This window comes from Vombatus ursinus, unplaced genomic scaffold (assembly GCF_900497805.2).
Source record: "Vombatus ursinus unplaced genomic scaffold, bare-nosed wombat genome assembly UNPS02014770.1, whole genome shotgun sequence".
Lineage (NCBI taxonomy): Eukaryota > Metazoa > Chordata > Mammalia > Diprotodontia > Vombatidae > Vombatus > Vombatus ursinus.
This window is the reverse complement of record NW_020954548.1, coordinates 35039873-35066256: the sequence shown is the minus strand read 5'-3', so window position 1 is coordinate 35066256 and position 26384 is coordinate 35039873. Positions and strand designations below refer to the sequence as shown.

Here is a 26384-nt window from a genome sequence, read left to right as displayed (position 1 = left end):
AAGAATGAGGAGGGGGACAGTGGTGGTGGTGTTTAAAAGGTGAGTCAAAAGAACAAGAAGGAAGCTCATGAAAGTAGAATGACAAAGCTGGTATCTAAAATAATAGGCAATTAATATAAACATGTAAAGATATTTCCAATATATAAATAAGGAAATAATAAGGAAAGGTTCTCAAAAGATGTATTGCCACAAGAAAACAAGTGCTCCAAATCACTGAGAATAAGAGAAATGCAAATTTAAGCAACTCTGGAATTTTATCTCATACTAGGCAATCTATAAAATGACAAAATATAGGAAAAATTAATGCTGGGGAAGATAGTGACTCAATGTTCTAGATTTCAATTTGGAATTATACAAGAAAAGAGACAAATTCTCCATACCTCCTTTGACCCAGGGATCCCACTAATGGGGAAAACCCCAAGGAAAACAAAAATAGAAACAAAGGTCCAATACAGTCAGTCAATAAACATTTTATTAAGTGCCTACTATGTGTCAAGCACTGTGCAAAGCTCTAGGGATTACAAAAAGAGACAAAAGACAGTTCCTGCATTCAAGGAGCTTACAGATGAATTGGAGAGACACCTTACAAACAAATATATAAAAAGCAAGCTACATACAAGATACATAGGAAATAATAAAAGGGGGAAAGGCACCAGAATTAAAAGGGGCAATGCAAAGGGAATGGGAAAGGTAAAGGTAAAATGTGGGATTTTAGCTGGGACTTAAAGAAAGTCAAGGAGTTGAGGAGGGAGAACATTCCAAGAATCGAGGACAGCCAGAAAAAATATTCCTGGAGCCAAGAAATGAATCGTGTTGTTTATGAAACAGCAATAAGGCCAGTGTCATTGGTTTGAACATTAAATAACAGGGAATAAGGTGTAAGAAGAGTAGAAAAGTAGGAGATAGTTAGGTGATAAAGGGCTTTAAATGTCAGAGGATTTTTATTTGATCCTGGACATGAAAGGGAGTCAATGGAGTTTACTGTAGGAAGTAACATATGTGGACCTGTATAATATATACCAAGATATTCCTGGTTATATTCTTGGTGGTAGTAAAGAACTACAAACAATGTGGGTTCCCAATAACTAAGAACTGGATGGAAAAACTATGGTATGTGAATGTAATGGAACATTATTGTACAGAAGTATAAGAAATGAAGTATCAGAAATGATAAATGAGAAATTCAGAGAAATATGGAAGTATCTGTATGATATAAGAAGAAATAACACAATCAAAATAATATACACAATGACTAACACACCTCACTACTCACAATAAAGAGGCACTGGACTATGAGAACATAGTATTATATACACTGTCAAAAAATGATAGCTATAGGGGCAGCTAGGTGGCACAGTGGATACAGCACCAGCACTAGGCCGACCTGAGTTCAAAACTGCCCTCAGACACTAGCTGTGTGACCCTGGGCAAGTCACTTAACCCCAATTACCAAAAATAAATAAATAAATGAATGAAAAATTTATCGCTGTATGGAATGTTTTTGCTTAATTATTTTTCTTTGCTATAAGGAAACGTTCAATCTTGAAGCACGAAGGTATTGAAATAACTATGAAATAAAAAAGTATTGTTTTTATAAAGCAGTATGATAAGTATACAAAAATATTGTATATTTTTCATGTATTAGGTTCATTAAAAAAAACTTTTAGAAAGGTAATCTAGACCAACATTTTACTGCATATACTACAATTCAAAATGGATACATGGTATGAATATTAAAGATCATGCTGTAAAAAATTAGAAGAGAAGTAGATCATATACTTTTTATGGCGATGGGCAAGAGATGAATTCTTAACCAGTACCTCCACCTCCTTTCCTCTCATTCTCTTCTAAACTCTCTGCAGTCTGGCTTCTGACCTCATCATTCAAGTGACACTGTACTCTTCAATGTTACCAATCATCTTTTAAGTGCCAAATCTGATGGTCTTTTCTGAACCTCATCTTTCTGTAGCCTTTGACACTACTGATCACCTTCTTCTCCTTGATATACTCTTATATAAGCTTTCATGACACTGCTCTCTGGGGCAGCTGGGTGGCACAGTGGATAGAGCACCGGCCCTGAAGTCAGGAGAATCTGAGTTCAAATCCGGCCTCAGACCAAACACTTACACTTACTAGCTGTGTGACCCTGGGCAAATCACTTAACTCCAATTGCCAAAAAAAAAACCATGACACTGCTCTCTCTTGGTACTCCTCTGACCTGCTGGACCTCTCCTTCTCAGTCTCTTTTCCTAGATCTCTACCTACTAATGATGAGTATCCCCAAAGGCTCTGGGCTGGACACTTTCCTCTTCCTCCTCTATACTATCTTACTTGATTATCATATCAGCTCCTATGAATTCAATGATCATCTCTATGTTGATTATTATCAGATCTCAGATTTTACTCCAAGATCTTTCTTGATCTCTAGTCCTACATCTTAAACTGCCTATTAAACATCTTGAACTGGATGTCCCGTAGATACCTCAAATCAACATACCCAAAACTGAACTCCTTATCTTTCTCCCCAAACCTTCCCTTATTCCTAATTTCTGTATTAATATCAAATTGTTGTTGTTCAGTCATTTCAGCCACGTCCAACTCTTTGTGATCTCATTTGGAGTTTTCTTGGCAGAGACGCTGCAATGGTTTGCCATTTCCTTCTCCAGCTCATTTACAGATGAGGAAACTGAAGCAAGCAGGGTGAAGTGACTTGCCTAGGGTCACACAGCAGGTCTGAGGCCAGATTTGAACTTAGAAAGAGGAGTCTTTCTGACTCTAGGCCCTTGCTCTATCCACCATGCCACCTAGTCGCCCTTATTACTATCAAGGATTATGGAGTATGTGGAGAGGAGTAAAAAAAGCACAAGAAGACTAACACTACCATATTCCTAGTAAGGTAACCAAGCTCAAGACCTATGTATCATCTTCAACTCCTCACTTTCTCTCACCCTATCCTTCCATATCCAATCTATAGTCAAGACCTGTCAATTTTCCTTTCATAACATTTCACATTCATCCCCTTCTCTCCTCTGACACTGCCATCCTGGTGCAAGCCCTCATCCCTTAACATTTGAATGACTGCAAGGGCCTGATGCTGAGTCTCCCAGTTTCAAATGTCTCTTCATTCCAGTCCATTTTCCATTCATTTGTCAAAGTAAGCTTCCTATAAAGTTAAAAGTCTGACCATATCAACCCATCCCTCACACCATCCCCATTAAATAAACTCCAGTGGCTCCCTGTTACCTCCAGGATCAAATATAATATCGTCAGTTTGGCATTTACCAACCTGGTAAACCTGGTGACCTTACCAATCTGGCCCTTTCCTACCTTTCCAGTCTTCTTACCCTTTACATACCCTACAATCTAGTAGTGGTGACTTTTTTTTGTTGTTACTTGAATGAACAGATTGTTCTCAAATGAAAAAACCTTAAACTACTAACAACCATGAGAAAAAAGTGTTCTAAATAAGAGGATGTAAATTTAAACAATATTGAGGTTTCACGTCACAACCAATAAACTGACAAAAGATAATTAGTGATGAAAGGGCTGTGGAAGACAGGCATACTGATTATTGCTGAAGGAGCTGTAAAATAAGTCCAATCATTCTGGAAAGAATTATGCAAATAAACTTGAAGGGAGTTAGGTAGCCCAGTGGATACAGCACCAGGCCTAGAGTTGGGAAATTCATCCTCCTGAGTTCCAATCTGACCTCAGACACTTACTAGCTGTGTGACCTTGGGCAAGTCACCTAATCCTGTTTGCCTCAGTTTCTTCATCTGTAAAATTAGCTGGGGAAGGAAACAGCAAATCATTCCAATATCTTTGCCCAAAAAACCCCAAATGGGGGGCAGCTAGGTGGCACAATGGATAGAGCTCTGGTCTTGGAGTTAGGAGGACCCAAGTTCAAATGTGACCTCAGACACATGACACTTACTAGCTGTGTGACCTCGGGCAAGTCACTTAACCCTGATTGCCTCACCCCACCCCCCAAAAAAAAGGTTTTGGGGGCAGCTAGGTGGCACAGTGAATAGAGCACTGGCCCTGAAGTCAGGAGGACCTGAGTTAAAATCTGGCCTCAAACCAAACACTTCACACTCACTAGCTGTGTGACTGCCTTAAAAAAAAAACCCAAATGGGATCATGAAGAGTCCGACTTGACTACAACGACCGAACAACAATAAAGTGGCATGAATGTCCATCCTTATCATCTGATGAAGAGATTCCACTGCTAGGCATATACCTCAGGAGGTCAATGACAAAAAGAAAATGTTCAAACACCAAAAGTATTTATACCTGCATTTTTTATGGTAGCAAAGAACAGGGAACAAAGAAGATGCTCATCAATTAGGGAATGGCTAAACAAACTGTGCTACAAGAATACAATGAAATACTACTGTGATGAAGAAATGCTAAACATGAGAAATTAAGAAAAGTATGGAAAAAATTACACAGAGTCAGGAAAACAACATACATAATATCATGACAATGTATAGAGAAAAAATAAGATCTACAAAACATTTTTTAAAAAATCAGCACTGTAAAACTATAAAGAACAAGCTTGGCCCCAAATAAAAGCTTTGAGTAGAAGGAGGAAAGGGTAGAATACTGCATATTATATGAGGTTTTTCCCAATATATTGATCAGTTTTATTTTTTTTTCTTCTTTACTTTCCTCTTTATCCTTTTTATTTTTTTAAAATATTTGTCTCACAAGGGAAAGCTTTTGGTAAGGAGAGAAGGGAAGAGATACAGGGGAAAATTTAGGCAATGTGAAAACAAAAGATATCAATGAAAATCTATTACTTTAAAAAGAAAGGAAATCTGAACTAATTCAGTTCTTATATGTAGCCTTAAACATAATAAAAATTACAGGATCATTACATCTATTTATTTATTTTTTTAAACAATTAATTTACTTTTAGTTTTCAACATTCACTTCCATAAGATTTTGAGTTTTAAATTTTCTTTCCCTCTCTTTTCTCCCCCATCCCCAAGACGGCCTGCAATCTGATATAGGTTCTACTTCCACATTTCATATTAAACATATTTTTACATTAGTCATGATGTAAAGAAGAATGAGAACTAATGGGAGGAACCACAAGAAAGAAGAAAGAAAACAACAAAAGAAAAGGAGAGCAAATAGTATGCTTCCATTTACATCCAGATTCCTAAGTTCTTCCTCTGGGTGTGGATAGCATTTTCCTTCGTGTGAGTCTTTTGGAATTGTCTTAGATTCCTGCATTGCTGTGAAAAGCCAAATCTATCAAAGTCAGTCCTCACACAATGTGGCTGTTATTGTGTACAATGTTCTCCTGGTTCTGCTCATTTCATTCAGCATCAGTTCATATAAGTCTTTCCAGGTTTTTCTGAACATTACATCTATTTAAAAGTTGCCATTTAATTTCTCTAACCATGACTAAATAACAGTAGTACTCCTTTAGGGATTGTTCAATGTGGATTAAAATTTGGAGGTGCTGGATATTGTCACTAACATATGAATAGCTATCTCTTGATCTCTCCCACTACTGAAAATTAAGGGTTGAGCTTACTCCTGCAATAATTCTCTTGGTACTACTATAACAGTACATGTTTGTTGCCCCTATTTGTAATGTATGAACCTTTAAGGAAAACTTTCACAACGGAAAACCAATTATTGAACTAAATTGATACTGAACTAAATCTTTAGAAGGCTCATGGGAGAACAGGAAAGGAATTTTTCCATAGCAGGAAGAAAATAGTCTTTTGAAGGGGGCTGGATCCTTTCTAAATATAAATTTCTAGTAAGTGTTACTAAGTTGCCACGATATCAAATTATAGTCAGCTAAATATACCATTCAAATTTCTCTGAATAAAATTAACATGCCAACATATGCCCTATTAAAAGGGACTACTTGAGAGATAGTTAGGAAGTTGCTTAAAGATATGAGTAAAGTGTCCAGAAAATAATTGTTATATGTAAAATAAGGAATCTTTTAATTATTGCTTCTCCACTGTCAATATGACTTTACAGGTCCCTTAATAACTCAACAAACATGTATTAAACATACACTTATAAAGATACTATTAACTGCTGTATGAAAAAATGATTGCTCTTTTAAGGAACTCCCAATCCACTAAGAGGGCATATAACATGTACACATATAAGTATGATATGATATATACAAGGTAGAAGACGAAAAGGCAGCAAAGGAGAAATCCAGACAACAGGAAATCCATTCAACCCAAGACCAAGACAACTAATATTACGAGTGGGACACTATTTAAAGGCTTGCAAAGAAAGGAGAGAAATACATTAGAGGAAAGAATGCCATTCTGGCCAGATACTGGACGGTATGGGGAAGTAGGGACACAGTCTAGAGAGTCCAACAGTGTGGTGGAATTATGAGTGCCCTTCAACTCCTAAGGCTATCCAGTAATGGATAGAAAAAGAAGTTAAAAAAGAGAAAAAAAGCACTGATCATGCCTGGGCAGGACAGCACTGACCCCTATAATTTATTTAAATTGTCCCTAACCACTTCATTATGGAACGGTATTACTTTCCCCACCCAAGCCCCATACCTGCTCTTCTAATGAACTGGGAGCTCTCACCCAGCTTGCTAAGAAAATATGCAAGCAGTTTCAACAAAAGCTAAGAAAAAAAATTATCATACTCAGGCTCTGAGTCTGGGAAAAACAAGAGTGTGTACTGCAGGCAGAGGGAGAGGATAATGAAGATGATGGTAACAACAACAGCATTTATTGTTTTTTTTGTTTTTTTTTTTTTGTCTAGGCAATGGGGTTAAGTGACTTGCCCAGGGCCACAGAGCTAGCAAGTGTTATGTGTCTGAGGCTGGATTTGAACTCAGGTCCTCCTGAATCCAGGGCTGGTACTCTATCCACTGCACTACCTAGCTGCCCCAGAACAACAGCATTTATATAGCATTTTAAGGTTTGCAAAGTGCTTTATATATGTTGTTTCATTTGATCCTCAAAACAATCCTGTGAAGTAGGTACTATTATTACCCCCATTTTATAGATTATAAACTGATGCACAGAGAGGTTAAGTGACTTGCCCAGGATCACATAGCTAGTGAGTATCCACAGCAAGATTTGATCTTAGGTCTTCCTGACTTCAAGTTTTGCACTCTTTCTACAATGCCTCCATTTCAGTGACAGAATAGACAACCATCAAGTTTGCGTTGAAAATTTAACAAAACAAAACAGAGTAATAAATTAATTCCAAGATCAGAGCTACCTGTTACCCAAACCTTTCCCCATCATTTAACTTCTGGAGAATGGAAAAAGAAGCAAAGGAAATTATAAACTAAGGTATGAACTTGATAAAGTCAGCTCATAACATTCTAATTGTTCTTCCCTTTGTTTCTATAAGTGTATCAACACATAACTGTAAGTTTAATTTTCTTGTCTGTTTGTACATGGCAGTGAAAAACAAAATTAATCACTGCTAAAAATGGAGTCAGAAAAAAAAAAAGATAAGGGTGTCAGAATTTAACAGATTTCTCCCCATTTTCTCCAGCCTGGCCAGTTAGGTAAGGAGGGAAAAAAAAGAGAGAGAAAAAAAGATTCCTCATTACCAAAATTTGTTGCATTAAAGTGAAAACTAAACTCATAAATCAAGATATTCTGCCCATTCAAGGAATCCAATATGATTTTTATTATTATTAATTTAGTGGATTTATTGCAAATTATAGTGGAAGACAAATTGGGCTTTGAGGATGTTTTTCTCCATGGATCAAATTCTTATATCATTCGGGATACATGCATATCTTCCCACTGTACTAGATGATGCAGATCTTTCGAACTCTCTCACCTAGACTGTTATAACAGCCTCCTAATTGGTTTCCCTGCATCCAATCTCTCTCCTCTCCAATTCATTCTTTACACAGATGCCACACTAATATTCCTTAAGACTAGGTCTTAGCATGTCACTTCCTATTGCCTCTACAAGAAAATGAAAAATTCTTGATTTAGCAGTGAAAGTCCTTTGCAATCAGGACAAGTAAATAATATCATGAATTAAGAAAATTATTTTCACAAAAATGTGAAAGATGGATTGGAAAAAGACGGAACTAAAGACAGGGAGACCAGTTTAAATTCTATTATAATCCCGGAATCAGGAAGAACCCTGCCTTTGGCACATACTGGCTGTATGACTTTGAGTGAGTCACTTAATCTCTCAGAGCCCCAAGCAATTCTCTAAGACCACAAGTTGTAAGATGTTCAGAGAGTTTCTTCATGAGGCTTCCTCCTAAACCAAGGAAATCACAGATCCAATGGTTCTATGACCATGGCATGAAAAATTAAGGAACTATGAGTCAAGTTACAATAAAGAATGTTTAAAAAGAAATATTAATGCTATCAACAAATATTTCCTGAGGGTCAACTATGAGCAAAACAATATACTAGGTATGAAAAGACAATTTATAAAATTATTAAGGAGAGCATTAAGACAATCCTAAAAGGAAATTACAGAACTTGAAGCACAGAGACATGGAAAATGGGCACAGCTAATTAAAAACAAATACATACTGCTATAGACCTTCTTATAATACAGACAGTTCTTGCTTTATGTAAGTAGACTGTTCCATAGATTTCTACTTAAAATGATTTTTACATAATGCAAATTTGCCAGCAGACATGGGGAAGGGAGAAAGGGAGGGAGGAAGGGGGCCGCATGCCCAGAGAGGAAGGGGGCTGGCACACAGTTCAAGGACACATGGAGACTGGGGACAGATAAGCAAGAGCAGGAGGAGGAACATGAATGGGCCAAGGCCAGCCACAAGGGGGCCTGGCCAGAACCAAGAGGAAGAACATGTGGGAAGCAGATATGTGGGGGTTGGACACAGAAACAGGCAGGAGAAGATGAGTGACACAGTGTGGTACATTGTGTCAGGGATGGACATGAGCCTGGGACAGACACTCAGGACAGCAGATAGATGGAACACAAACACTTTGGGGCCAGACACACAGATGGGCTGGCAGAGCAGGGTAAAGTTCTCCTTTCTATGCATTGGAGGTCTCAAGCCAAGCCCCCCATCCAGGGTTGGCAGGGTCTCTCCTACCATCTACTCTTCTACTTTCACTTGGCCGGGGTGGAGGGGAGGGTTGGGGGTGTGTCTGAGAGGTCACAGAGTGCTGAGCCAAGGGGCAGAAACAGAGAGAGCATATTAATGTGCACTATAGTTAACATAGGTTTGTGGGGGCTTTTTGGAATGCGTATTTCTTTCAGAATTCTTTACATAAAGTTGAATTTGCATGATGAGAATTTACATAAAGCAAGAACTGTGCATAAAAATATCTCTGAGGAAAAATGAATTTATTTGAAAGTGCTCCAAGCTCTTTAGAAGGAAAGGATATCAATAAATCCAAGTTATTTTGTTATACTATTGTATAAAATAGCTCACCTGTACTTAAATTTCCTGGGATTTCGTCTTCGATCTCTACTATTGTGATAATGTGGACAAGCGTAGCCCTGACGACAGAGACGAGGTGGCTTTGGACACTGTTCAGTCTTGTAGCCACCTAAGACAAAATTGGTATCTGAAATAAAAAACAAAAAACAAATGCTTCATTTGCAAACAGCCACCAATTAATTAATATTCACTTCATCAAATTCAAATGCATTTATAGAGTTCCTGTCATTTACTACCTCTGTATGACCTTGAACAAATTACTTAACCCCTCTGGCCTCCAATTTTCTCACCTCTAAAATGAGGGGATTGGATTAGCTGGCCACTGAAATCCCTTCCAGTTCTAAATCTACAATCTTATGTGCCCAGGACTATGGATACAAATAGAAAAAGACAAACCCTCTGATCATGAAGCTTCCATTCTACTAGCCAGTTAGAAAGTACCACTGTCTCAGGATTGAAGGAATATCCAATGTTTTATAAATATTGTTGATTTTTTTTTAAAGATGCCATATTATGTTTGATGAGGCTGGGTAGCTTTTTCATAGAAGAAGGATATTGGGAAAAAGGAAAAGAAGGTAACCTGTCATGATTTGCAGCTGTGAGTAGTACATAATAAACCTCAGTGGGAAATGAAGCAATGACTACTTTCAAGCACTCTAAATGTCTTCTGAGTTGAAATTCAAGTATATAAAATTCTCTACCAAGGACAAATTCAATTTTATTAAGAAAAACATGTCCATTAACCACATAAGAGGGCATGGAGAAGAATGGCTTTGTGACTAAAAAAGACTTAAAAGCGAAAAATCTAAAAAACAAAACATTTATTAAACAAATATTGTGATTGCTATACCTGAGATACTATGAAATGTATAGATTTAATAAATGTTGCTTAAATTCGAGACAGGAATTGTGTACAAGAAACCTTAAAGCTACAAACAAGCAAGGGGAAATTCTACGCTGGGTTTTACTCTAACAGGAAAGAAGTGATGCTGGAGTGGAAATAATTGGTAACCCTAAAGGGAACTAACTATTCCCTCCTAGAGTTTGTGATAAAGGAAAGAAAATTTAAGTATATTTGAGAAAGCAGGTTTCAAAGAGTTCAGAGCAAGAGGGAGGTGGGATCCCGTGGGCTAAAATGCTTCAGAGAAGGGAGAGGAGACGTTCAAGAATAAAATTCTGAAGACACACAGAGAAATACCAGTGAGAAGGAAAAAAGTATCTGTCTGAAGAGACTGGTGTTGACGCAGAGGGAACTCATCAGACAGGTTGGGCTTTTAAAAGAAATGCTCAGAAAACTAAAGCAAACAAGCTCAGGTAATAGAGAATTAATATAAAAGCACAGCAATGTCATAAAAATAGTGTCAGAAATGCTAAAACTTAAAACTAACTTGGGCTGAAGATGGGAAGTTAAGAACAAAAACAGATTTTTAGCTCTACTGGTAGAAAAAGGAGGGGCAGAATCTTTGCTTGGGGTTATGGGGATAATTACAGCTGGCTGAGCGTTCAGTTCTAATTTTGTTTCTGTTTTCCCTGACAAAGATAATGACTTTTATCTTGGAAACGAAAGAAGAAAAATGGCTAATAGGGGGTTGACACTCAATATAAGTAAGGAGATAGTAAGAGAGTATAAGTCACCTGGCCCAGATGAACCACATCCTTGGGTACCAAAAGAACATGGAAAATAGAGTTATTAAGTACCGCAAGATATGGGAAAAGATCAAATGTACCATTTTTTTAAGGGTATAGAATAGCCTACAAACTATAGGCTAGTGAGTCTGACTTCAATTCCTGGGAAAATTCTAGATTGGATCAATAAAGAGATGGTTAGTGAACTAGATCTAGAAGAGAAATGATTTACAAAGAACCAGGATGGATTAATTGAAGAATAGGTCAAACCACTCTAACTTCACTTAATAGCAATGCTATGGATATAGTTTACCTAGATTTTAACAAAACTTTCAATACTACTCTTAAAGAGAAGGTGCAGATTAGACAGTATAATTAGATGAATTTGAACTATTTGGATTTCTCAATATGTAGCTGTTATGGATGCAGCATACTCCAAGGATCTATACTTGCCCCTGTGCTATTTAACATTTTTATCAATTGCCTTAGATAAAGGAAAAGTTTATTCATCAACTTTGCAAATGACAGAAAGCTAGCAGGGATAGCTAACACACTGGATCAAGCACTATCCAAAAGAATCCTGACAGGATAAAACACTGGGTTGTATCTATTAAGATAAAATTCAATATGGATATATGTAAAATCTTATACTTGGTTATGAAAAAAAATTAACTTTATAAGATGGAGAAGGCATGGTTAGACAGCAGTTCTAAAAAAGATCTGAGAGTTTTAGTGGAATGCAAGTTCAATATGAGCCAGCAGTGTAATGTGGCAGCCAAAAAAAACAAAACAAAAAAAAAAATCAACCCCAAACACACAAAAACAAACCCAAGAAAAACAAAACATGTTGGGCTGCATTAAAAGGGGCGTACCTTCCAAAAACATAGAGTTAATGCCTTCACTGGACCCTGCTCTCGTGTGACAGTGTGCTTAGTTCTTGGCAACAGGATAAGAAGGACACTGACAAGCTAGAGAGCATTCAGAAAAGGACAAAAAGAAAGTCACTGAGTCCATGTCATGTAAGAACTGGTTGAAAGAATTAGGCATGTTTAGAAGACAGCTGTCTTCAAGTATCTCCTCTGGAAAAATTAAATTCGTTCTATTTGGTCTCAGAGAGCCAAACCAGGAGTGATGAGTAGGAGCTACAAAGAGACAATGAAAGCTGTGCAGAAGTAGAATGAGCTGCATGGAGAGGTGGCAGATTTCTTCTTGAAGAATTAAAACAGAGGCTGAACAACCACCTGCCAGGCATGCAGTGGTATAGTTTTCCTTTTGTGTATGGGTTGGACTAAATGGCCTTTGAGTTTCCTTCCACATCTCAAATTTTTTGATTCTTTCCTGAAATACTCAATGTTTTTCATCTCAGAGACAATACAGAGCAATGGAGTTTTTGAAAGGAGAGTGACATGGCCAGATGGACTGGAGAAGCAAGAGATAAGGTAGTGTGGACTCTCTATACGTTTAAGACCTGCCTGGAACCCATGCTAGCTATGAGACCATGAGCAGGACGCTAAACCTCTTGGTGGCTCGAGGCAAGTCTATACTACTGATGAGCTGGAAATGTCTATCTGCATCAATTGGAGGTAGGGAGGAGGTTTCTCACATTAGAGTTTCCTCTAATCAATTAAATCATGGGTCCACTGCAAAAGAAAAAAAAAATAATGTAATGAAATAGGATCATGCCATAAGAAAGTGTGCTAGAAATTAAAAGAAACATGGAAAAACCCAAAAGAAATGAGGAGAACCAAAAAGTATAAACACACTGACTTCAACTGCATAACTGAAGACAGCACTTAATAGCAATGACACTAAGGTTAAATCCAATCAACATTAATAGTACCTAAACTAAAAAGAAGAAAACATTCATGTCCTTTAACAAATGGTAAATAAGAGAGAATAGACAGAAGAATAAAAGAGAATAATAATGAAGAATTCTCTAAGATAGTAAGTTACAAAACAACTGATTTGATAAGTAGAAAGAGAATCCTCACAGGTACTTCACTACACCAATGGAACCACAGGTCTAGACAAAAAGACACAAGAAGCATATGGATTCATGCACAATCACTCTCAATGAATTTTTTGTGCTATTTTGCTTAAGGGTTTTGATTTTTTTTTAACATTTTTTGCTGAAAATAATTATCATTTTAAAAAGAGATAATATTTACATACTGCTTTACAGCCACAAAATATTTTTATCCCATCTCCTCACAACAAGAAAGACCAGTACAATGATTAAAAAATAAAACACAGAAAGAGTAGTACAAATACAACTGCTCTAATAAAAAGATGAGGGTAGGGAAGCAATGCAAACCTTTTCTAAGAAAATCAAGGCTCAATGACGTCAAGTGACCTGCCCAAGATAATTCAGCTAATAAATGGCACAGCCAAGATCAGAATGCAGATCCTATTCCAAACCCAACATTCTTTTTGCTATAGCACACTGCCTCATAAGACAAATAATGAAAACTGGAGTGAAATCAAATGAAAATGTGGAAGGTTTTATTCAGTTTTTAAAAATTATATGGTATTCAGCTGCCATGATTCCTTCAGGATGGGTATTAGACCTCTACCAAAGAAGATGACAACTCCTCTGTACCTCAGGAGACTGCCTTCATAAGCTACCATTACTGAGAAAATGCATCACCTGACAGCCAAATTACTCCTGATAACCCTCTCCACATTTAGCAAGGCTAGCCAACAGATGAAAGACATTAAATCTGCTAAGAGGGAATGTACTCAAAGCCTTTCTAACTTGACAGTAATTGCCAGAGCTTATATTCTATTGGAATTGGTCTTCAAAAAAACCCAAACCATGATAAAGCACCACGGTAGGACTTCTGGTGGAGGATTTGGTATTCAAGCCTATTTAAATATGAGGAACTCATGTTAATTCAATTGAAACATCTCTGATGTGCTAGGCAGCGGGGTGGTATAGTAGATAGGGTGTTGGACTTGAGAAAGAAAGTAGAATTAGATAAAGAATTCAGAAAGACCTGAATTCAAATCATAACTCAGACAATCATTACTTGTGACCCTGTGGGCAAGTCACTTAACTCTCAGCCTGTTTCCTCATCTGTAAAATGGGGATTAAAAAAAAGCAACTACTTTATAAGGTTGATGTGAAGATCAAATGAGATAATATAGGATGCAAAGCACTTTGCAAACAATAAAGTATTACTATTGGCTATTATTGGCTATTATTATTGGCTATTGGATATTATTATTAGTAGACACCGGGTATTGGCTATTATTATTAGTAGACACCGGGAATTAAAAAAAAAAACAAAAAACAACAGTCTCTGCTCTAAAGGAGTTTAATAACAATGATGATGGTGTTAATAATAATCCTAGCTGACATTCCTCCTCTCTGGCCACCTCCCTCCACACTCTTCTTACCAACAGCCTGGCTCTGAAGGAGCTTCCACTTGGGCCCTCTACTCTCCCTATTGATGAATGCTTCATCTAGAACCCTATTTTTGGAAAGCCCTAGGTATCACTTCACTATCTCCTCTACTGCCTCTTAACCCACTTTCCTTTCCTCTCCCCCCAATCCCTATTTCTAAAGTCATGGTCAAATTAAATCTTGTTCTTGGATACGGTGTGTCAGTCTACTATCCTCTCCAAACCAAAATAACCCTCTTTGGCTACCATTCCCCTAAGCTGTTTTTCATTGTAATGTAATGTCTTTTTGAAGAGAAAGACAATGTTTGCTTTAATATTTATATCCCCAAGACTTCACACAATGCTTGGCATATAGGAAGCACTTAATACTTTTTCCATTCATTCATTCATATACCCACTTGAAGGTTTGCAAAGCACTTAATGTACATAACTCATTTAACCCTAACAACAACCCTGTGAGATAGTATTTTAATTTTCCACTTAAGGAAACTGAGGCTCAAAGAGATTAAGTGACTTGAAGCTAATAATTATCTAGGGCAGGATTCAAACTCAGTTCCTCAAGGCCAGTCAGTGCTCTATACCAAACTTCTTTTCTATGACGGAAGGAAAAGGAAAGACCTGTACAGAAATGAGGTATGATCTAAAGCAGACTGTATAAAAGGCAAAGGAAAGGTTCAAAGTAACCTAAGCATAACTGAAGAGGGAGAGATCCCACTTCATGTTCAGCAGAGGAAAGTGAACAATCGTAATCAGAAAGGACTTCATGGAGGAAGTGGCAAGCAAGTTGGGTCTTGAAGTAAGAGAAGACTTTCAAAAGGCAATATGAAGTACATGCCAGTCGTTGTAGAGAGTGTGAGAGGGAGGACGAAAATCAAAGAGCAGCTAGTAGTCCAGTTTAGCTAAAATAGAGTGCATGAAGAGAAACTAAATGAAAAAAGGCTGAAAAGATTGCTCCAATAAGATTGAAATGAAATTATGGAGGGCCTTAAATAACAAGCTAAAGAGTCTCTATTTTATCTTATATGAAATGAGAAGCTACTCAAAGTTTTTAAGTGAGATAGTGCTAAAATCAGACAAGAACATTAAGGATGCTACTGCAGCATATCCTTGGAGGAGACTGTAAAGGGGAGAGATGAAGCAGAAAGGTTATTAAATAGCCCTTACCTGATCAGAATCCATTAGACAGACTTAAAATAACCCTTACCTGACCAGAATCTATTAGATAGACTAGTGGCATTAAAACAAAGTAAACTTTCCTCCATGAGTTCAGGGACTGGCTCACAGCCTCTCTCTCCACTCCAATTCCTGCCCTCATACTAGAGAACTTAACATATATAATGACAGTCCCTCAAGAACCCCAAACTCACAGTTCCTCAACTTATTCACTTCTGACAATCTTCTCCTCCACTCCCCAACAAAAATGTTCATATTTTTGATCTTGCTGTCATCCACAGATGCTCCACCTCCCTTTTTGTGATCTCTGAAATTCCCTTACCTCATCAGAATCTACTGTCATTCTATTTTTGCCTTGCAACCCCAAACCTTGTTCTCCATTCACACAGGGACTTCCAATCCCTTGACCCCTTCAGTTCTCTCCCAGGCCATCACTCCTGCACTAACCACACTCTTCTCCATTCCCCATCTTGATCCTTGGTGAACCAATTAAATTCCACACTGTCCTCTTTTCTTAAGTCTCTTAGCCCCTTATCGTATGGCCAATTCCCTCCTGTCATCTGCCACTTTCACTCCCACACATGTACTGCTGAACAAAGTTGGAGAAAATCATGAAACTGTGCTGACTGCAACCATAACAAATTTATGTAACACAATCTTAACTGGGTCCTCACTAGTACTTTTACACCTTCCTAATAAACTCACTGTGCCTCCACAGAAGTTCTTCCAATCTGTTCATCCCTCCTCAAACCTCTCATGGCTTCCTCTCTCAGCTGAGACCCTTGCCTCCTATTTTAGTTTTTTAAACTTTAGGCAATTTGCCAAGAGCTTCTTCTTCCTCCTCTTCCTTACCTCACACTGCCCAAATGTCTTCTGCCAATATCTCCTCCTTCACCCTTATCTTTCCTGGATAGGTAGCCCTTCTCCTGGACAAGGTAAACCCTTCTATGTGAAGAAGTAATCTCATTCTATCTAGTCTCCATCAGCAGATCACTCTCTATCATCCTCATTTCTCACTTATCTTCAGTCTCTCCCTATCTGCTGGCTGCTTCCCTACTGCCTACAAACATGCATGTCTCCCTAATCTTCCAAAAACTCTCACTTGATAAACCCATCCATCCCTACTGGCTATTACTTGATAAATATCTCCTCCCTTTGTGGCTACACTCCGTGAGAAGGCCAACTATGTTAGGTACCTCTCACTTCCTTCCCACTTACTCTTAGTTCTCTACATTCTAGCTCCCAACCTCATCATTCAACTGAAACTGCTCTTCCAAAGTTAACTAATAATCTCTCATCAAATCTAATAGCCTTTTCTGAATCATCTTCTTTCTTGACCTCTCTGCAGGTTTTGGCACCATCTATCACCCTCTTTTCCTTGATACTTTCTTCTCTCAAGGTGTTCATGACACAACTCTTACCTCCTTCTTCTCCTATCTATCTATTTCTTTTCAGTCTTTGATGAATCTTCATCCAAGTCATGCCAACTAACTGTGATGTCCCACAGAGCTCTATCCTGGGCTGCCTTCTCTTCTCTTTCTATATTATTTCACTTGGTGATCTCCTCAGCAATCATGGATTCAATCAACTCTATACTGATGACTCTCAAATCTACATATCCAGCCCCAATCTCTCTGAAGACCTCCAATTTCTTATTTCCAATTGCCTATTGAACATCTCAAACTGGATGTCTTGTAGCAATTTAAAGTCAATGTCCAAAATGGAAATCATTATCTTTTCTCTAAAACCTTCCCCCTTTCCAAACTTTCCTATTATTGGTGCAGATACCACCATCCTCTCAGTCACCCAAGCTCAAAACGTAGGTGTCATCTTCAACTCTTCTCTCTCATTCCCCATACCAATCTGTTTCCAGGGCCAATTTCACTTTTGCAATATCTCTTCCATGTGCCGCCTTCTCTCCCCTGACACTGCCACCACCATGGTGTAGGCCCTAATAACCTCACACCTGAACTCTGTAATAATCTGCTGGTTGATTTTCCTGCCACAGGTCTCTCCTCACTACAGGCCATCCTCCACTCAGGTATCAGATTGGTCTTCCTTAAGCACAAATCTGAGTATGTCACCCTCCCTACTGAATAAACTCCAGGGCATCCTTATCACCTCCAGGATCAAATATAAAATCCTGTTTGACTTTCAAAGCCGTTCGTAACCTGACCCTCTCCTCTCCCCCCCATCCACTTTTCCAGTCTTTTTTATACCTTATAATCACCTTCTCCCACATACTCTATGATCCAGCTCCTTGTTGTTCTTTGAACAAGACACTCCCATCTCCCAAATCTGGGCATTCTCCCTGTCTGGCCCCCATGCCTGGGATGTTCTTCCTCCTCATCTCTGCCTCCTGGTTTCCTTCAAGCTCCAGTTAAAATCTCACCTTCTACAAGAAGCCTTTCCTAACCCCTATTAATTCTACTGCCTTCCTTCTTGTCCTATATATAGCTTGTACATAGATGTTTACACATTGTCCCCCCCACTAGATTGTGAGCTCCTCCAGAGCAGAGCCTATCTTTTACTTTCTTTGCATCTCCAACACTTAGCATAGTACAAGGCATATAGAAGATACTCAACAAATGTTACTGACTGGTTGATTGAAAAATATTCAAACAAAAATAATATTAAAAATAAAAAAAACTATTAAAACAAAAATATTAAATGCAAAACTGAAGCACAGAGGCAATAGTTCAAGGTGGCATGTTTCAAGACAACTCCAAATAATGCAATGAGTCTTACAACAGGACCTGTTTCAAATAGAATGGTCTATAAAAGTTAAGCAAAAAAATCAAAGCCAGAACTTCTTCCTTACACAAGTCTGTAACACTAAAATAAATGTCATTCACACCCTAGCAATGCAGAATAACCAACAGATGGGTTTACTATTTATGTACATACAATGTTTTTGTCATCAGATAAAATAACAGTTAGTGGAAAAATGTGCAGTGTTTTCAATAATTCCCAAACTGCTCACAACTAGAAAAGTTTTGTTTTTAATACCAATATTCTTCCAATGATGCTATATGGCTGCAAATCAAGGGACACAACGATCTCAGAAAAATTAAGGTTTACAATTCCACTCCAAGGGCAATGGCAAATTACATATAGTTGCAGGCAAGTTGTATACATGTTGTTATCAAGGACTTACATTTAAGAACTGGAGTAAAAGATATCATTAGGAACATGTATGACTAAAAGGTGAGAGCCAGTAACATCAAGAAAGAGACAGAACTGACAGTAAAGGTGAATAGTATACTGATACCCTCGAGATGAAAAAAAGAAGAAGCCCTCCACCATACCCTGTAACATATCCATACGGCAGACTCATAGCAAAACAGAGACAACAGTATAGTGGAAGGAGTACCACATAGATGAAAACAAAGATTACTAACAATATTAAGGGTATAAAAATGTCCCTTTAATTCTAGAAACCCCCCAAAATGATAATATTGAATCAGTGCAAACATATACGTCCAAAACACAGGAAGAGTTTATTTTGGGGATGGTACAGTGTATTTCAATTCACCTTTACGATTAAGTCCTCAACAAAACCAACACAAGGACAGATGCAGCAAGAGGTAAGGAGGCTGAAGGATAGAATATTACCTTGCCACCTGGGATCTTCCCCAAGGATTTTTTCTATCATTGCCTGGCTAGCTAAGACTCCAGGTTGTAAATCAGGAATGCTGTCGCCACTGCCCAGCTGGCCATTTTGTAAGGCTTCTTGTGCCTGAAGTTCCCTAAAATCAAACAAGTCAGTTTACAGATATTAAATCGTCAGACTCCCTTTCTTTAAAAGTCTTTAAATAAAATGTTTAAATTCATTTTATTATGTCACTCTTTGGAGCCCTAAGATCCACTAAAGACAGCTGCTACCTAGTGTGTCCTGGATAGTTGATGTCACTAGCAGGAAACCAAGGAAACCCCCCCCAACACTCCTGGGATCCCACATATCACCTGACTCCCAGAGGCTTTATTAAGGACTTTATTTCCTAAATAAGTATCAGAATGTATTTTGAATTATTAGCTTCTTTTAGGGATGTTATCTCACAACATAGTATATTTAGTAGGTTCCCTGAAGTTAAATTCAGCAGTATTAGTGCAACATAATTAGTAAAACATCCTATAAAAAATAAAATAACTGCTCAAAAGTTTAACTGTTTAGGCAAATGATCATCAAAAAAGGTGGTACCTAAACTGGCTCTACTGTAGAAACCACTATAGAACAGTTACACAAATGAGGAGCTTGGTTACAACACTTGGTTGAAAAAAGATTAATTCACCTTATATCATATACTGGTGGTCTAAGATCAAGAGGGCCATGAGCAAAGGCACAATGGAGTCCATTCTTCACACAATGGCCACGAGCATCTGTTTCATGTATACATGTACCAGTCTTGTAATATCTGAGATGATACTTTCTTTCAGTGTCCCCAGTGGTCCGATGTAAATAAGGACATCTGCAAAATAGGAAAACAAAATTATATCCAGTTCTTAACAATCTTATAAAGTATTAGTTCTAATATAGCCTCATTTACATATTTGGTCCTTAGTCAACTCTAATTTTCTTCACTATGGAAGCTGAAAAGGAATTCTTCCACCTATGGGTACTTTTGATAATTAAAGCAGTTACTTGATCACTTAGCTCAGTGTAAAATTATCTAATATACATTACAAATATATCACTGATAAAAGTTAGATAATATTAAAATAGAAAAGTTACTTTCTTATTAAATAATCTCTATAATACATCTGAAAGCTAGTCAAACTAAATCACTTAGTTTACATTTATTAGCATTCAAAGAATAAAAGTTAATGAAAACACAGTAGGGTAACCATGTTTTTTACATTACTATTATGTCAATTGGTATGGAACAGTACAATTTGTCTTCCCTGGCCAAGGGGAAAAATCTCTCACCTAGACTAACACTGAATAAAGTGATTAACTTCAATGAGATCAAAAAATGCCTCATGAGCATCTTTAAAACAGGCAAAATTGAGTATCTACAACCTGAACAAGTAGTAATTGGGCACCCGCTCTGAAAGATTTCAAACCAGTCCTCTCCCTCAAATAGAGAGTCTGTTAAGTTAAAAATATGAGGATCTCAGGTACTTTAGGTTTAAAATAGGGGGCATGTAAGATAATTTTAAATGAAAAAGCTACATTATATTTTTAAAAATAAACTTCACATGTTATAAAATATATTAAAATTTATTATTTAATTCAATAGACATTTTCTATGCTCCTACTATATTCAAGATATTAATGCTAGGAACCAGAGATACAAAGAAAAAAAGAATTTGCTGTTAAGTAGCTTATATTCTACTGAGGTGACACATTAACAGGTTAGTAAAAACAAAAAGTAAAGTGTACAAATTTAAAGAAGGAGTGATGACCTGCTATTAATTGCCTGATTCATAGAGTCAATCTGTATTTTCAAGGAAGCTAGGGATCCCACAAAGCTGAAGTGAGAATGGATGGAGGGCAGGGGTACTTGTATAAAAGCATGAGAGGAGGGAGATGGAATAAAAAGTGCTGGAAAAAGCTGGCAGGCCAATGTGACTAGAATGGAGAGTGTCTCAAGAAAAGTAATATGAAATAACATTGGAAAACTAGGGAGGATACAAATAATGGAGGGTATTAAATGCCACACTGAGGATTTTATATTTTTTCCTTGTTAACTCGATAAAGATGGGGGATGATGGGAAGGGAGAGGCAAATTAGAAAAGGATTATAACAATGCAGGTGAAAAGTGATAAGGGCCTAAACTTGGGGAGAAGCTATGTGAATAGACTGAAGGGGATGAATGAGAGGCCTTGTGGAGACACAATCAAGACAACTTGGCAAGTGATTAGATACGGAGGTTGAGGAAGAGAGAAAGTCAAGGATAACTCTGACATTGAGAACCTGGTAGAAAGATGGTAGCTTTGTCATTGGCAATTGGCCATTTAGAAGGGGGAGGTTTTTCATGGCAATGTGAGTTTCCATTTTGTACATGCTGACAACCGAGATGCCTACAGGTTATCAGGTGGTTATATCCAGCATACAGGTAGAATATGTGAATGGGACTAGATTTCAAGAGAGAGATTAGGGATACATATATAAATCTGGGAGTCATCCACATGGAGAAGAACTGAATCCATGATATATGGTATTGTTGGATTAGGAGGGAGAATAAAAAATGAGTAACTTAGGGAGAAAGATAGTCAGAGAACCAGATTTAAGGAACACAGAGACGGGAAGGAAAATAACAATAGAGACTTGGCAATCAGAACAGGGAAGAAAACGAGTGCACAATGAGGAAAGAGAAGTTAGAATTCCAATTTGATCCTGAAAATATGACTTCAATGGAAAAACAAAATCTTCCAAAGAATTTAACTGTACTTATGTTTACACCATTCTATCTTTTTACTTCCAAAGAATTGATTATCTCATTAAACTTTCAGAAGTTGAGAAAATGTGAAGTTACAACAATTTGCTAGTTAAAAAAAAAAGTCAGAGTAGACAAGCTCATGCCAACAGAGCAAAGCTCTATTTATAAATTATTTGGCCCAAATAAACATAGCGAAGTACTGATTTTTAAAATTATCTCACAAAATTAAGCTTCTTCACAGAAGCACAATTTACTAAAAATGGCTAAGAAAATTTTTTGCATCAACAAGAAGTTTTAAACCCCATAAAAAAGAGCAAGCAGAATAGTGACCACACTCTGACAGAATAGGACACTCAGTTCCTCCTAAAAAGTCTCAGAGCTATTGTTTAATATAAAGGTGGCTGTTCTCTGACTGTAATTTCCATCCAATGTTATTTCCTAAAGTTATCAGTGCTGCTGCCACTATCTGTATTTATTTGGAATGATCACAAAGACCTAACTCAGTAATGAGTGAACTGATATATTCTGAACTTCTCTATACTATTTTTTTATTCTCTGTGGTAGAAAAGAGTACCAGACTTGAAGTATGGAAAAGTTGGGCTCAAATCGTGCCTTAGTACTTAACTGGCTGTATAGTCCTGGAAGACTTACTTCACCTATCTTGCCCTTAGTTTCCTCATCTCAAAAATGAGGGGTTGGACCAGACAACCTATAACTTGACAGGTAAAGATATACTTTGCTTTGGTTCAGAGAGCCATTCTTGTACTCCATACAAGTAAAAGCTATGTAAAATGAACATTTTAAATATAGCAGAAATGTTTATTATTTGAAAGGTATTTTGCATTAAATCTTTTTATAACAGTATTCAATTCCTTTTCTCAATCCCAGATTTTTATCAGAGATTCTTAGCTGTTATTATTTACATTAAGTATTATGTGTTGTATATAAAACCACCAAAATAAAATAAAAACACACAATACATAGCTTTAAGGAACTTCTATTCCAAAACACCTCAGAGGCTTAATGCCAAATTTTTTAAATAAAGCCCTTGCTCCTCTGCTCTTCTTGTATTCATTTCATTTTGAATTAAGAAGCAGGGTATGATTTACCAGAAGAAGCTGAGACAGGAGAGTAAATAGCAAAAGAGAAACTATGTGAGTATGAGGGAAAAGGAAAGAGGGACTCTATAAGCAACCAAAAGGAGACAAGATATATTTAATGTCAGTGTTCCGATGGATACAGTGCAGTTCAAATTCCCTCTACTATTTTTTGGACTTTGTCACTCTGACAATAATAAGGCTAATCTGCCTACAAACACAACATTTCTTGGTCCCATTTAACTGTCATGTTAGCATCTTCAGTATCAAACCTTTGAAAAAGAGAGGCAGTGGGATTACCGGATAGAGTGCTAGAGTTAAGAGTCTAGAAGACCTGGGTTTGAATTCTAACTCTGGCATTTACTAGTCATGTGACCATGGGGTAGTCATTTCATTGAGGCAACTGGGCCTCAATTTTATCATTTGTAAGACGGGGATAACAAAACCCGTACTACCCATCTCTTGGACTTGTGAAGATCATGAGATTAATGTATGTAAAAATTTTATAACTTAAGTACAAAGTAAATGTCAGCTATTATTAACAAGAAATCAATTCAACAAGTATTTATTAAGTGCCTACTATGTGCCAGATACTGGGCTATGTACTGGGCACACAAAGAAAGACAAAAAACAGTTTATGCTCTCAAGAAGCTCAATCTAATTTAACTTCCTTCTTTGTAAGCTCATTCAATGCTGCTAATAAACAACCATTAAAAGAGCAGCTTTGAATAACTTTACTATATACTCTGACAGAGTATAGGGCACCAGAGGTAATCTTTTCACTCAGCACCCATAGGATACAGCTATGAGATGACTGGATCAGGGAGGCAGTCTATGACAGTGGAGCAGTTGTGTATGAAGCTAACTAGTCTGGACAAGGAATCAAATTTGTGATCTTGGCCTCAACACCACCTAGGTTTTCCTCCTGTACAAAAAAGTTCCTCCTCCCTTTATCAGAAAATCTACATAATTAAAGCCCAGGAGGAAAGTCAAAGCATAATATACATTGCAGCAGATGCACTAGGCTTATGTAGCAGATAGGCTGTGAAAGGTCAAATGGTCTTATCCTTCACCAACACATTCTATACCATACAGACATTAGGGTATAAATTTGGTGACCCTATTTGTAGCAAAACCTCAAAGTAGGAACACAGAAATGAAACTGAAATTAAATCTAACTCCCAGATTTTAAAGATGAGAAAATTGAGACATTTATAAATGACCAATATTGGATTCAGGTCTTTTTCAACATTCTATCTTACAGGAAAAAACCCTATGGCTTTTCTTTTACCCTCAAAGTTAAGTCTACCCCATCTACTTTGACTCTTAGTTACATGCAAAATTATAAAGTTGTAGTTAGCTGATTAGCTAAATGACACCTGGTTACATGATTTTCCCAAAATTAATGCATCTAGATCTATTAAGTTTCATTCATAAAAAATTACTTCAGAAAAATATAATGCAGATTCATGATACTATTTACTTACAAAATGATCCAATGCAAGTCACATGTTAATCAAGTCAATTAATGTACATGAATACAAAAGATAAAATGGATCTAATGAAACTGAAAAGCTTCTGAATGAATTAGTACAATTAGAAAAAGAAGGGAAGAAATTGAGAGCAAAATCTTTTTATTAAATATCTCTGATAAGGTTCTGATGTCATAGACATATAGACAATTAAAAGAAATATAGATAAAAACCATTCCCCAGTAGGCCAAATATTAACAAACAGTTCTCAAAAGAAGAACTGCAAACTATGAAGGAATGCTGCAAATCACTAATAATCATCAAATCAAAATAAGTTAGATTTCACCTAACACCCAGCAAATTGGCAAAGACAACAAAAAATGGGAATAATTAATGTTGCAAGGGTTGTGAAAAGATAGAAACACTAATGCGTTCTTAGTAGAGTCACAGATTGGTCTAACCTTTTCGGAAACAACGGAACTATGCTAAGAAAGACAATGAAATGGCCATACTTTCTAATGATGAAATTTCACTCCTAATTATACACTAAGGAAGTCAAGGACAAAAAGAAAACAAGGACCAAAATATTTACAGTAACATTTTTTGCAGTAGCAAAAAACTGAAAACTTAGTAGATGGTGATCATCTGGGGAAATGGCTAAACAAGTTGTGGCACATGAATGTATGGAAAATTACTGTGCTGCAAGAAACAGTGAACATGAATACACAGGAAGACTTACATGAATTTAAACAAAAGGAAGTAAGCAGAACCAGGAAAACAACATACAAATGACAACAACATAAATGTGACCAAAAAAAACCCCAATTTAACGTGAACGCTGCAAAATTATAATGACTAAACTTAGCCGCAAAGAAGCTTCTTTGCAGAAGGACTATGCAAAAGTAAAGTACTAAAGTACTATGAGTGTTGTTAGTTTCGCTGAACTGGGTGTCTATTTTCCTCTCTTTTTTAAAATTATTTTAGGAAACTATTCTTTGGGAGGCAAAAGAGAGAGGAGAGTATTGGGAAATATACGAGATATTAAAACAATGCACACACATACATGTGTGTATTAAATGCATGAAATGAAAATTCAACCAAGAATTTCAAATCACGCTTAATAAAAATCTGCCAACTTAATTATGAGTCAAAGAATTTCAGTTTACTAAAACATCAGATTGTCTGTCTAGCTCTCTATTTGTCCTTTCCAAGCTGGAATCAACAACATACCATGTAGCTAAGAAAATATTACTACAATCCTAAGAAAATTAAAAAACATAGAAGCATCAAAACTTATAGTTCTATCTGCTTGGTCTATTGGGGCAGAAAGGAGAGAAGGGACTCAACAAGAAGTTTCACATATTGTAAATTCTCAATTACTCCACATGTGACATTTTATTTAAAATGCAGTTACATGAAACTTATCTTGTTCAAGTAGTGTGATAGTCCAAAAGACCTCTGAATTTTTTGGTACCTCTAGAGACCCAAAAGGTTCAGTTGCAACATTTGCCCTTCCTCTCTGCTTCTCTTCTAAACCTTTCTGGAAACTTCTATGCCCTGTATTTGCTTTCCCTATTTAATTAGCTGGTCAGTCCTTAGCATATCCTTAATTGACGTTAAAGATGAGAAGGTGGTCTGATTTGCCTAAGCAGAAACCAGGACTTCTCCATCAAATTTCTCTGCTAAGGGTTTGGCATCCAAGATATAGCAATAATAAATATACAACCAGTAACCATTCTGTAATATATAAATGGTCAAAGGATATAAATTAACAGTTCTCAAAAGAAGAATTGCAAAGTATTCACAATCACATGAA

General features: G+C 37.0%; 1 protein-coding gene across 7 annotated transcripts in view; it reads right to left on the bottom strand.

Annotated features, from left to right (window-relative positions):
• Nucleotides 1-26384, bottom strand: part of UNKL (unk like zinc finger) — a 118581-nt gene that overhangs the window by 66106 nt on the left and 26091 nt on the right. For all 7 annotated transcript variants that reach the window (XR_003569158.1, XM_027863235.1, XM_027863237.1 and 4 more), the window contains 3 exons: nt 19909-20085; nt 19232-19365; nt 9404-9539 (listed from right to left, as the gene is read on the bottom strand). Coding sequence is in view for 6 of the 7 variants with exons in the window: in XM_027863235.1 (XP_027719036.1) it covers nt 9404-9539; nt 19232-19365; nt 19909-20085 (447 nt within the window). In the remaining variant the exon portion in view is untranslated. The remainder of the gene's footprint in view (nt 1-9403; nt 9540-19231; nt 19366-19908; nt 20086-26384) is intronic.